The sequence below is a fragment of the Alexandromys fortis genome, unplaced genomic scaffold (assembly GCF_014885135.2).
Source record: "Alexandromys fortis isolate MF-2015 unplaced genomic scaffold, M_Fortis_MF-2015_v1.1 scaffold_210, whole genome shotgun sequence".
In the NCBI taxonomy this organism is placed as follows: Eukaryota; Metazoa; Chordata; class Mammalia; order Rodentia; family Cricetidae; genus Alexandromys; species Alexandromys fortis.
In genome coordinates this window covers 1,844,817-1,857,784 of record NW_026068101.1, presented here as the reverse complement: position 1 = coordinate 1,857,784, position 12,968 = coordinate 1,844,817, and the positions used below count along the sequence as shown (strand labels likewise).

At 36.5% G+C, this 12,968-nt stretch overlaps 1 protein-coding gene across 1 annotated transcript in view; it reads left to right on the top strand.

The window, feature by feature from the left end:
* Positions 1 to 12,968, top strand: part of Ppp4r3b (protein phosphatase 4 regulatory subunit 3B) — a 56,354-nt gene that overhangs the window by 17,236 nt on the left and 26,150 nt on the right. Inside the window, 4 exon segments of the mRNA XM_050123896.1 lie at positions 4,846 to 5,469; positions 8,517 to 8,594; positions 9,536 to 9,652; positions 10,597 to 10,713. Of these exon segments, the coding sequence (XP_049979853.1) occupies positions 4,846 to 5,469; positions 8,517 to 8,594; positions 9,536 to 9,652; positions 10,597 to 10,713 (936 nt within the window).

Below are 12,968 nucleotides of genomic sequence, written 5' to 3'. Positions count from 1 at the left end.
TTTTTCGAGACAGGGTTTCTCTGTAGCTTTGGAGCCTGCCCTGGAACTAGCTCTGTAGACCAGGCTGGTCTCGAACTCACAAAGATCCGCCTGCCTCTGCCTCCTGAGTGCTGGGATTAAAGGCGTGCGCCACCATTGCCCAGCCTCAAATAAGTTTTTTATATATAAATATTTATAGATATGATTGTACACATTACTTGTTTTTTCTTTTCACTTTAGAAGTATGTATGAAACTATGGGAAGATAATAAGCTGAGATTTTAATACTCTAGCATGATTTTTGTGTGTGTATTTTCCAGGTGCTGGTAATCTGACCCAGGTCCTAATTCTAAATTAATGCTCTGCCTTCTTTAATCCCAGCACTAGGGAGGCTGAGGCAGGCAGGTCTCTGAATTTGAAGCCAGCCTGGTTTACAAAGTGAGCTCCAAGAAAGCCAGGGCTACACAGAGAAACCCTGTCTCGGAAAAAAACAAAAGAGGTGCTCTGCTACTGACTTGCATCCTCAGTCTTAGACAGTTTTTTATTTGTTGTAACTGATTATTCCACTTTAAATTAGGGGCAACAATATTACCATGTTTAGATTTCTCTTTTTTTAAATGTGAACAAGACTGTGAATGTGACTTAGTTGGTAAAGTGCTTCCCTAACATACAGGAGGCCCTGGGTTCAGCTCCAGCTTGGTTAAGCCAAGCATGGTGGCGAGCACCTATAATCCCAACAATCGGGAGGTCAAAGCAAGAGATCAGAAATCTAAAGTCATCGTCAGCTTCGCAGTAAGTTTGAGGCCATCCTAAGCCATATGAGACTTGTCTCAGAATGGGGATCGGGGCCTGGGGAATGTGCTAAGTAGTGCAGAGTTCCTGTAAAACTCCCTCCAGACAATTCCTGCACTCAACTGCATGTAATGCAGCAAGATTTAGCATGTCATGTAGAATATTAGTTGCAATTAATAAACTTGTGTTAAATATTATTAACTAAAACTCACGCTCTGTTTAGACCTCAGCAGTTTTTTGATGTCCATTTTCCCATGATGCCACATTGCACCACTCTTTTTTTTTAACTTCTTAGACTTTTTATGATTGTGATACTTGATAATTACAATTTTAAATTGAGGGCTGGAGAGATGGCTCAGTGGTTAAGAGCATTGCCTGCTCTTCCAAAGGTCCTGAGTTCAATTCCCAGCAACCACATGGTGGCTCACAACCATCTGTAATGAGGTCTGGTGCCCTCTTCTGGCCTGCAGGCATACAATCAGACAGAATACTGTATAAATAACAAATAAATAAATAAATAAATATAAAAAAACTAAATAAAATTTATAAAAAAAAATTTTTAAATTGATTGTGTCTTTTTTTTTAGTGACAGATCTGTTTCAATGACTGCCTAGTACAGATCTTTATGTCTAATAGATTGATTTCATTGTTTGGCTATTATCATTCTCACTTGAGCTTTTCTCTATGATTCTGTTTGTTAAAAAGTCTCACTCAATTGCCAGGTTGACCTCAAACCCAGTGATCCTAATGCCACAGTTTATCAAGCCTCAGTTTACTGGGATTATTGCATGAACTACTATACCCAGGTCCTTTTGATGATTCTTAAAATTTTTAAATTGCTTTTCTAAATCTGATCATAATCATTTTTGTTTGACTGGTTTTTATTTTGTGCCACATACTTCAAGAAACTGTAGCCAGGCATATTGATGCAAACCCATTTTCCTAGCCTTTAGAACCAAAGGATCAAGAGTTTGTGGTCATCCCAGATGTGTGTGTGTTGATATATATACATACATGTGTATATCAGTCTATGTGTAGAGAGATACATATACATATGTATATGTGTCTAGATAAAAGGTATGTATACATGTATGTGTATGTGTGTGTGAATGAATTTGAGACTAGCCAAAAACACATGAGGCCCTATCTCAGAAACACAAGGAAAAATTTAAATGAATCTTCATATTCCCTCTTCATATTCCCTATGTAGCTCTGGGTCAGTAAATTTTTAGCTGGAAATGGACACTTTCTTTTACATGTTATTTTCTTAGTGAGCATTATTAATATACATTATTAAATAGCGTAACTCTGAAATATAAAAATTCTAGTATAAAGTATTTCATGTATTCATGCAAAATGTACATGGAATAAAATTGAAATTGTTATGCTATTATTTTGTCTTTCTGGTTTTCCTGTCTTTAAACCTGCAAATACTTTTTTTGTTGTTTCTTGTGCATTCCCATAAAAACCAGTTGTATTTTTAACATTCTAAGATTTCTATAAATTAGAATTGAAGGCCTAAAAATAATCTGTTGTATGCAGAGCAGCAGCCCCTTGTTTGTCCCAGCCTCCCAGCTAGCATATACCCGAAATAATCACACAGAAAAATTCATTTAAACACTGCCTGGCTCATTATCTCTAGCTTCTTATTGGCTAATTCTTACATCTTAATTTAACCCATTTCTCTTAATCTGTGTATCACCACGAGGTCGTGGCTTACCGGGAAAGATTCAGCATGTCTGATTCTGGAAGCTCCATGACGGTTCTCGTCTGCCCTTCTTTCCAGCATTCAGTTCTGTCTACTCTGCCTACCTAAATGCTGCCCTATCAAAAGGCAGTTTCTTTATTCAACCAGTGAAATCAACACATAGACAGAAGAAACTCCTACACCAATCTGAATTGTTTGCCTTTAATGTATTTTCAGTAAATATTTGCTATTCTGGTCTTAATTTACACCTCAATCTATGAAGTGAAACTTACCTAACTAAAAACACATGAAGTATAAAAATATTAAAATCACTACATTATAAGGATAAGAGAATATAGAGACATTTTATGAAGCTGTTTGGAATATTTTTAATGGCACATAAAAGTAAGTTAAATGATAAATTTCAAAAATTTGGGAAGAGTAACACCTTTTTTAGAATTGTAATCTTTATCTATCTGTTACAACATATGGTGCCATGGGAGACCAGAAGAGGTTGTTGGATCCCTGGGACCATAATTCTAGATAGTTATGAGACATCATGTGGAAATCAAACCTGCATTCTCTGGAAGAGCAGCCAGTACTCTTAACCACTGAGCCATCTCTCCAGCCCTGTAAAGCAAATTTTTCAATGGTCATATTTGACTAAGCATCTGCACTTAGTATAGCACTTGCAATGACAAAACAGTAGAGTTACTATGAATGACCAGTATAAGGTAGACATGTTAAAACACAAGCCAGTGAGATGGTATTTACTCTGTAAGTGTAACAACCTAAGTTCAATCCCAGAACCCACAGTGAAAGTAGGGAATCAACTCCACAGAGCTATTCTTTGACCTCCACAGACACACCAGGCACTGCCCACACCCATTAATTATAATCATAAAGAGAAAGAAACAACTACACTGTTCTATAAAATTTTGGGATTTTGTTTGTTTTATAGCAATTCCATTACTATTTCCTCCGTGATTTTTTTAAAAATATTTTTTAAACTAGCAGCATTTTATTTTAAAGATTTATTTATTAATTATGTATTATTGCATGTGTCTCTGCAGGCCAGAAGAGGGCACCAGATCTTATAACAGATAGTTGTGAGCCAGCATGTGGTTGCTGGGAATTGAACTCAGAACCTCTGGAAGAACAGTCAGTGTTCTTAACCTCTGAGCCATCTCTCCAGCTCTTCGTGATTTACTGCAGTTTGTACCTCACAGTAACTGCTCAGAGCTGTTCCTAATTTCAGTCTCTAATTTCAGCATGGTGGATAAGCGTAACTCAACCTTTTCATGTTGTCCTCTGACTTCCATGTGTTGCTCTGTGACAAACACAGAATGATATAAAAACAAAGCAAACAACAAAAAAAAGCAGCTATTTAATGTAGAAATTACCCAAGGCAGTTTTGGTGGTACATGCCTTTCATCCCAGAAGGCTGAGGCAGGTGAATCTCTAAATTCAAGGTCATCTTGTTCTAGAAAGTGAGTTACAGGACAGCCAGAGCTATACAATGAGACCCTGTCTCCAAAAAGACAGGGAAGACAAAGAAATAAATATTGCTAGGTTGAAAGTAGTAACACATACCTTTAATCCCAGCACCAAGAAAGAAGAAGCTAGTGGATCTCTGTGAATTCGATACTAGCCTGCTCTACAAAGAGGTTCCAGACCAGCTAGGACTACAGAGAGAAACCCTGTTCTGTCTCAAGAGAGAAAGAAACAAAGAAATTAGCCAGTACTTAGCAGATCTAAGTCTTACACAGGCCAGTCATTTTCATTTGGCATTACATCCTCAGGAGGCTTCAGTGTAATTTCCCAACATAAGTGATCAGTATTGCAAAATTTAATACGTAAGAGTTGAGTCAACAGTGCCAATGTTGTTTAACTAAAAAGTAAGAGTCACTATCTGTTCAGGCACCTGGTATAATCGAGCCAGTATTTCTTGCTCTTAGCCTTTGAGGCTCATATCATTGGATTTCCCTTACTCCATAGTCATCTGGTCATTCCTTTGCCTCTGTTGTTATTTCTCCTCTTCACTTGTCTTCTCCCCCACAGTGGGATTACGAACAAGTGTGCCCACCACCATGTCCTGCATTTGTTGGTTTCTGGAGCTCCGGTTGAGGAGTTGAGGTCCTCAGGCTTGTATGGCAAGTGCTTTACCAACTGAGCCACTGCCCAGTCCTGAGACTGTCATTTCTTAACTAGACTGGTCTTGAATTTCCTGATTCTTGCCTCCACCTCTCAAGCACTGAGATTACAGGTGAGCCGCTGTGCTCGGTGTTCACGGTACTTTTACATAAATTCGATGGTCAGTGATTTGATTTCCAGAGTGTTAAACTATTTTGTATTTTAAGATAACCAGCTGTACTTGGGTGTTTTTAGGTTCAAGGTAAGGACCCATCAGTAGAAGTCACACAGGACCTCATTGATGAATCAGAAGAAGAACGATTTGAAGAAATGCCAGAAACTAGTCATCTAATTGACCTGCCCACATGTGAACTCAGTAAACTTGAAGAGATTGCTGACTTAGTTACCTCAGTTCTTTCCTCACCTATCCGTAGGGAAAAGCTGGCTCTGGCCTTGGAAAATGAAGGCTATATCAAAAAACTACTGCAGCTGTTCCAAGCTTGTGAGGACCTAGAAAACACTGAAGGCTTACACCATCTGTATGAGATTATTAGAGGAATCTTATTCCTAAATAAGGCAACTCTTTTTGAGGTAATGTTTTCTGATGAGTGTATCATGGATGTCGTGGGATGCCTTGAATATGACCCTGCTTTGGCCCAGCCAAAAAGGCATAGAGAATTCCTGACCAAAACTGCAAAGTTTAAGGAAGTTATACCAATAACAGACTCGGAACTAAGGCAAAAAATACATCAGACTTACAGGGTACAGTACATTCAGGACATCATTTTGCCTACACCTTCTGTTTTTGAAGAGAATTTTCTTTCTACTCTTACATCTTTTATTTTCTTCAACAAAGTTGAAATAGTCAGCATGTTGCAGGTAAGTAAATTATTTTTCACAGTTCTATTTTCAAGGTGTTGTGTTGCTAATAATTTAAGCCGGTAATAATGATTTACTTTGTTTACTTTAAATGTCTATTAAACATAGAAAGCATGACTGTCTTATGGTTTTTATTTTTTAAGATTTTTAAGTTTTAGTATATGGTGCTTTTTTATTACATTTGTTGTGTATGTGCATGTGTGCTATACTATGGGGAGGGGCATATTTGAGGGCAGCTTGTAGGAGTTTCCCACTGATGAAACCCAGGCTAGCCTTCAGCTTAACAGTGTAGCTGAGAGTGACTCCCAGTACCTGGAATTACATGCATGTACACCACTCTTGGTCCTACCTACCAATTGTTCATTATTCTTCAGTAAAGGGCATAAGGAAAGTTAAATAACATATTAGGTTCCTTTTATAGCAAATGGGATGTGGTGTTTTTTTTAATATATAATTTTATTTGGCTGACTTTGAACTCAGGATTTTCCTCATTTTTCCTGAGCACTGTGATTTCAATTGTGTGACCTACTATTCATTTCAGGATGTTGCTTTATACACAGGCAGAAAAATCAGTATCAGGAAATTGAAAATGTGGCTATAGTGATACTTCATTTTTATTTTAATTAATGAAGCTTGTCTGAAGATCGAGAGTAAAACAGTCACACTGATCAGCTATACAGACCAGTCAGTGGTGACACACACCTTTAATCCCAGTAGCCACACTAGTTTACCATAGAATCTGAGCAGTAGTGATGCAGGCCTTTAATTCCAGCAGAGGAATATAAAATGGGAGGAGACAGGTTTCAGGCTCAGTCTCATTCTGAGGATTTCTGGAGGCAGGATCCTCATTTTCAGACAGGAGGAGAAGTAAGAGCCAGTGACTGACTGCTTTGCTTTTCTGTTCTTCAGGTTGAACCCCAATATCTGTCTCTGGGTTTTTATTAATTGTGCTACATATGGCCATTCTCTGGAGTTAATATAAAGGAGTCAGATTCTCAAATATAGCATCTAAGTGATTGCTTGACTTAAGGGTTTCCAGATCTACAACAGTAAATCATAACATTTTTTGTAGTTGAAAAATAATGTCTCGAGATGTAGTTCAGTGATAGAGAATGCTTACTTACCAGTTCCCAGTACTGTCAAAAATAGTTTAAATAAATTGTGTCAACTAATCTATAAATATTTGCAAAATTTTCTTTGTCATTTTACATATATTTTATAATTCTATTTGTGAAATCTATGATATAAAGCAAAGCTTTAAAGGAATTTTATTTTACTTGTTTATTTTTTTTTAAGGTTGGGTCTCACTAGTAGCTTTGGCTGTTTAGAAACTCACCATGTAGGCCAGACTCAAGTGATCCTCTTGTGTCTGCCTTCTTGAGTAATGGGATTAATGGCTTGTGCTACCATACCAAGAAATTTTCATTTATTTATGATTCATAACTGAGCTATGTTGCAGCCCTGATTTAGAACCTCTCCCCAGGTGTTTCATTATCTAGAAAAGTAGCCGCGTGTACTGTGGTAGTTGTCTTATTAAAACAACAGCTTTTAAGGCTTACAGAAAAGAAGAAAATGATCAAAAGTGATTACTTTTGCGACTTAGAGAAGCAAGGATTTAGGAAAAAGTATCCCAGCTACAGGCTTTATGTTGTCAATCACTTTCTTCCTAACATATACCCTGAAACATAATGCTTCATAGCTTAAAGAAGTCACAGAAATGATGCTGTAAATTGGGGCGGGGGAAGAGGCTTCTGATGAACACCATTGAGATTGCTTTCATGAATAGTTTCAGTGGTTTGGCTGTCACCCCATAAGTGGCAAGTTGTGCAGAGAATTTAAGGGAAAATGCACTTATCAAGACTCTGGAACGTTCTCCTTTGAAAATAGTCAGAAAGAGTTTTAAAACCTTTAGCTAGTAAGAATAAAAATTTAATGTGGGAGATCTGTGGAAAGAAACAAAATTTATAAAAGATGTGAACAGGGTAAATACATATTTACAGATAACTGCATTTATATTATTTTTAGAGCAAGTCGCTTAAAATCAAGTTTCATGGAGGTGGGTGTTGAAACATCCTTGTTTGTTCTAAATGTATCAAGCCATGATATATAGTGTCTAAAAGGAGTCAGTGAATACATAAAGAAGTACCATTCTGAGTCACTCTTCTTTGTCTTTTCAAGACAGGTTTCCCTGTAGCTTTGGAGCCTGTCATGGAACTCACTTTGTAGACCAGGTTGGCTTCGAACTCACAGATCCACCTGCCTCAGCCTTTGGAGTGCTGGGATTAAAGGCGTGCGCCACCGCTGCCCAGCTTGAGTCACTCATTTAGGACCCTTTTTTATCTCTTTGTCTTTTAGCACTCCCCGTTGATACTTGGTACTTTTCTAACTGGTGAGGACTATATCTTTAATTAAGTTCTCTACCTTATTGTCAAAGCAGTTTTGAGATCCTTGGTTAATGTATGATTCATATAAGACATGTTTCAAATGCATCTTTTATATCTGATGGTTTCATTTTATTCAGACAAGCACAATTATAATTTAAATATCTTTTTTACATTTTAGACATACAAATTTTTAATATCTCTTAGTCATCGAGTGCAATTACTGTAGTGATTTGTCATTTTATCCTTGGCTGTAGATTAAAGCGCTCTGTATGATCTCACATGTTGAAGACTTCCTGCCTGCGGCCACACTCCTGTGCCTGTCTTGTTCTTTTTTTCTAGTACATATGAACTGACAGTGAGATCCTCGGATTTATTTGAGCTATGTTTAAATTAAGAGTAAATAAAAACTGATTTAGAAAAGCTATCAGAACGAAAGTAAATTAATTGACTGATCTGCATCTGGAGCTCCTGTTTGTTCTCTTTTTCCTGTGTAGTGAGACTCTAGCTTGTGTTAACGTCCACAGAAGTTCTCCTCAAACTTCAGGTTTCATGATGAATATGCTTTTGAATTTCAGTTTGTTTTTTACTATACTTTGTGTGAGGCATACATAATGTAACTATACTTTTGCTAATATTTCACAGCAGTTATTTCTTTTCATGCAGGAAGATGAGAAGTTTTTGTCCGAAGTCTTTGCACAGTTAACAGATGAAGCTACGGATGATGATAAACGACGTGAATTGGTAAGTCATTTATTCAGTTTCTAAAACTTGTTTTTACATGTTTCAGAAAATACTTAAGATATTATGTGTGTCATTCCCACACACACGGATACCCTCCCCAAGGAAATTTAAATGCCTAATAGCATGACAGAACTATAGACATTTGTTATAGTAGTAGGTATTTATATAATGGAGATGCAGGAACAAAACTACAGAGATGAAAGGAAAACACTAAAATAAATGAATGATAAATATTTGGTTCCTTAGAGATGTTTACTTGTTAATGTGTTTATCAAGGGGTTTTAGGAGCCTTGAAGTTTTGCTTTTGTTTTGAGAGGTAACTATTTTAGAGGAAAGATCAACAATTGCTATTTACTAGATCTTTGCCTTCTTTGAATGTAATCACATTTGTGGCATTTTTTTACATTAGGTTTAGAGAAGATCAGTGTTTGAGGAGTAAAACTAGGCTTATTTTTAATATGATGCTAGAGTTGGTTTGTTTGTGAGTACACCCTCGTATGTCTATGTCACCCTTGTTTATATTTTACATTTGGGGAGTGGTGCACACATGCATGAGTGGAGGTCAGAGGACAACATGTGGGATTGGCTTTTTTTCTATTGTGTGGGTTCCAGGAATCAGGCTCAAGTTGTCAGACTTGACAGCAAGTGACTCTCCCACTGAGTCATCTGGTTCACCCTGGGCTTTATTTTTAAAGAGACAAGGTTTATTTATTTAACTGTTGCCTAGGTTGGCCTCAGATTCCTGATCCTCCTGCCTCCTGAGTTTTAGGAAGCTAGTATAAGCCAGTATGCTCGCACTAACTCTTAATATAATGAACCAGGATGTGTAAAAAGATGAAGTCCTTCAGAAGGATTAATTCCATACTCTGGAGCTAACCTTACAGTATCCCCAGTTTTATCGTCATGTTATTGACTTCTCACTTTAATGTTTAACCTCACAGGTTAATTTCTTCAAGGAATTTTGTGCATTTTCTCAGACATTACAACCTCAGAACAGGGATGCTTTTTTCAAAACCTTGGCAAAATTGGGAATTCTTCCTGCTCTGGAAATTGTGATGGTAATTATGGTTTCTTCTTGTGCTTTTGAAGTTGTGATTTTGTCATAGATTTATTTTTTGGATGGTAAAATATTTGGATAGTACTGACTTATCATTTAGTCATTCATCTGATGCTGAGTCACCACAAGAATGATTTGTGCCATCAGTGTTTGTGTTTGTTTTTCTAAGACTTGTTTTTCCTTAAGTGACACTGTACTTCGTAGAATTTAAGAATATATAGTAGTAATGGAAGGCATTTTCCTATATTTTAGGATAATTAAAATTTTAATTTAAAAAGCATTTGAACAGAATTAAATGTGCCTCAGAAATCAGAGACTATTAAATAAAAATCTGTGTGAGAGAAGGGATACCTCCCTATGAGTTGTGAGTTATTGAGTTGTCTTCACTTTTAATCCAGTTGGTAGAGTGAGAACATACTGAGCTAAGAGTATAATTCTCAGCTTTCATTTACGTGTATTTGATTCATAGGCATTCAGATAAAAAAATCTAAATGAGGACAATTTTAAGTCTTCTCTTTAAAATGTGTCTTTTATTTAAAAATTTTTTTTGTTTTCTTTGTGTGTATGTGTATTTATGTGAATGTATGCCACACGTGTGCCTGTGTCAGTGGGTTACCAGTGTGCACTCAGCTCTTTGTTCATGCTTATGTATAATCTCTGAATATTTCTTTTAAGATGGTAAAAACCATTAGAAATAAATACTGAGCTGCTCTCAAATATAACAGTTTTAGGTGTGGGGGCAACGGGGGTATATTTTAATTCATTTTGGTGTCTTAATCCAGAAATTAGGAGGGGATGCATTCATCTGGGGAGGGAAGAGATACTGCAAATTAAAGTTGAATGTTAATCTGAAATTCTAAGAGTTTATTCGTGGATTTGAGAGAGAAGAAGGAATGCAAGACTAACCTTTGTTACCAGTCTCTAACCCAGCTTCCCTTTTATCAGGGCATGGATGACTTGCAAGTTAGATCAGCTGCTACAGATATATTTTCTTATCTGGTAGAGTTCAGTCCATCTATGGTCCGTGAATTTGTGATGCAAGAAGCCCAGCAGAGTGATGATGTAAGTAATGTTGCTGAATTTTGTGTTACCCATGGAAAAGTGCTTACTGTTGCGAAGAAGTCATAACCATAATCTTAAATTTAAGAATATATAGTAGTAATGGAAGGCATTTTCCTATATTTTAGGATAATTAAAATTTTAATTTAAAAAGCATTTGAAGAGAATTAAATGTGCCTCAGAAATCAGAGACTATTAAATAAAAATCTGTGTGAGAGAAGGGATACCTCCCTATGAGTTGTGAGTTATTGAGGCCCCTGAGGCTCCCCAAACAAATACAGGCTACTATCACTGCTCTTGCTCACCAAAACAAGATGATAAGATGATATTGCCAAAATCCCACACTCTATAATTGCAGGATCGAGAAATCAAACTGGAACTAACCTATAAGCTCTCTCCCTGTTTTCATCATGCCAGAAGTTGGAAAGAAAAGTCATCAAACAGTCTTATTCAGGCATAAACCCTGTGTGCTACACTGCTAACCTGACAGTCAAGATGTGCCCACCAAAGCAGTAGGAGTACTACTGTTACAAGGGCAACCGTCTTTAGTGGGAATACATTTTAATCCTTTAGATGTGCAGACCAAGTAATGACCTTGTATAACTAAGAATTTGTTTTCACTTACTCAGTTCCTATTTTTAAATGGGACTGAAAGTTGAATAATAAGAAAAATATTGTTTTCTTACTATAAAAATATTTATGCAATATGAGCAAAATGAACTGAAGTTATAGATCTATCTGCTTCTACGTAGCATTAAAGGCATGTGCACCATTGACTAGCTAGCTACATTGTTTTTGTTAGTTTTATGTTTAGTCTTAATGTATATTTATTTTTACTTTTTGTATTTCTTAGTTCTCAGGTGCTGTGATGCAGACATGTGTCACCATCGCTTTCCGTTCCTTAAAGAAAGTTAGGGATGCTGCTATAGTTAATTTGGGGGGGGGTAAGGTGTCTCACACCTATAATCTCAACACTTTTGGGTGCCAAGACAAAAGGGCTGCCACAAGTTCAAGGCCAGCCTAGACTTCACATACTGTTAGAACAAGATCCTGTCTGAAACACCATCCCCCAGAAACATTTTATATTAAGTATGTTACTCTGGCAGTTGTCTTTGTTTGCTTGTTTTTAGAGTGTTTGTTTGTTTGGAGAATATTAGGTGTTGTAGGTTTTACTTAGATTGCTTGGGGAGACCAGAAGAAGGTAACCATTACCCTGGAGCTGGAGTTACAGACAATTTTAAGCTGCCTGTGGGTCCTGGGAACTGAACTCTGATACTTTGGAAGAGGAGGACCTGCTTTTAATTGCTGAGCCATCAATCTATAGTCTACTGAACACCAAATGATGCTAAACCCTAGTTAATTTTTATCTCACTGTGATATTCGTAATGCCAGCCTTTATAGAAGATAACTTAAGGATTAATATTTCTGTTGAAATTAACATTTTATCTTTGAAGCTTATATGCCTAAAAGGTGTTCATCTTAAATGACCATAAATCTCAACTTATACCATAATAATCATGAACAATTTGCTTTTAAAATTCTTAACTCTTTAAAAATTTGATTAGTTTTCATTAGCAATGTTTTCTTGTTTATGTTTAATTGATAACAGAGAAGTAACTAATTTTTCTAACATGCTTGCCCAGGAGACTTGCAAAAATTGGTTCTCTTTTTCAACCTTGTGGCTTCTAATAGTCGGACTCAGTTTTTTGTCAGACTTGGCAACAAACACCTTTACTTATTATTTCATCCTGCTGACCCCTAAATCTGTTTCTAATGCTGTGACAAATCAGAATCATTGATTTTCAAATGTTCAAGCCTGGTAGAGAATTGTGCTCCAGTTTTTAATAGTTAATTTTCTGTGGCCTGGTTTATTGGTTCTTCTTTGCCAGCTGTTTGTGAATTCATGTCTTTTTATTGCTTTCTTCCATAATTATTTCTCACTAGAGTGAGACCCCATCTTTAAAAAAATTTTTTTAAAAATTTAAAAAAACTGCCATGTATTTAAAGAGAGAGGGAGAATCCTAGCTACTTGGAAGATTGTTTGAGCTCAGAGTTCAATATTAGCCTGAGCAACTTAGCAAGTTCCATCTCTTTAATGTTTTCCTAGTATTTGTCTCATACACTTCTCAATTGTGATATTTTGTTTAGTGTAAGCCTAACTGCAGTGAGTTCTCCATTTATACCATTATAGCTGGAGTGTGTTATAGGTACATCATCTAGGTTTGTATAACTGTCTTAGTTACTTTTCTACTTCTGTG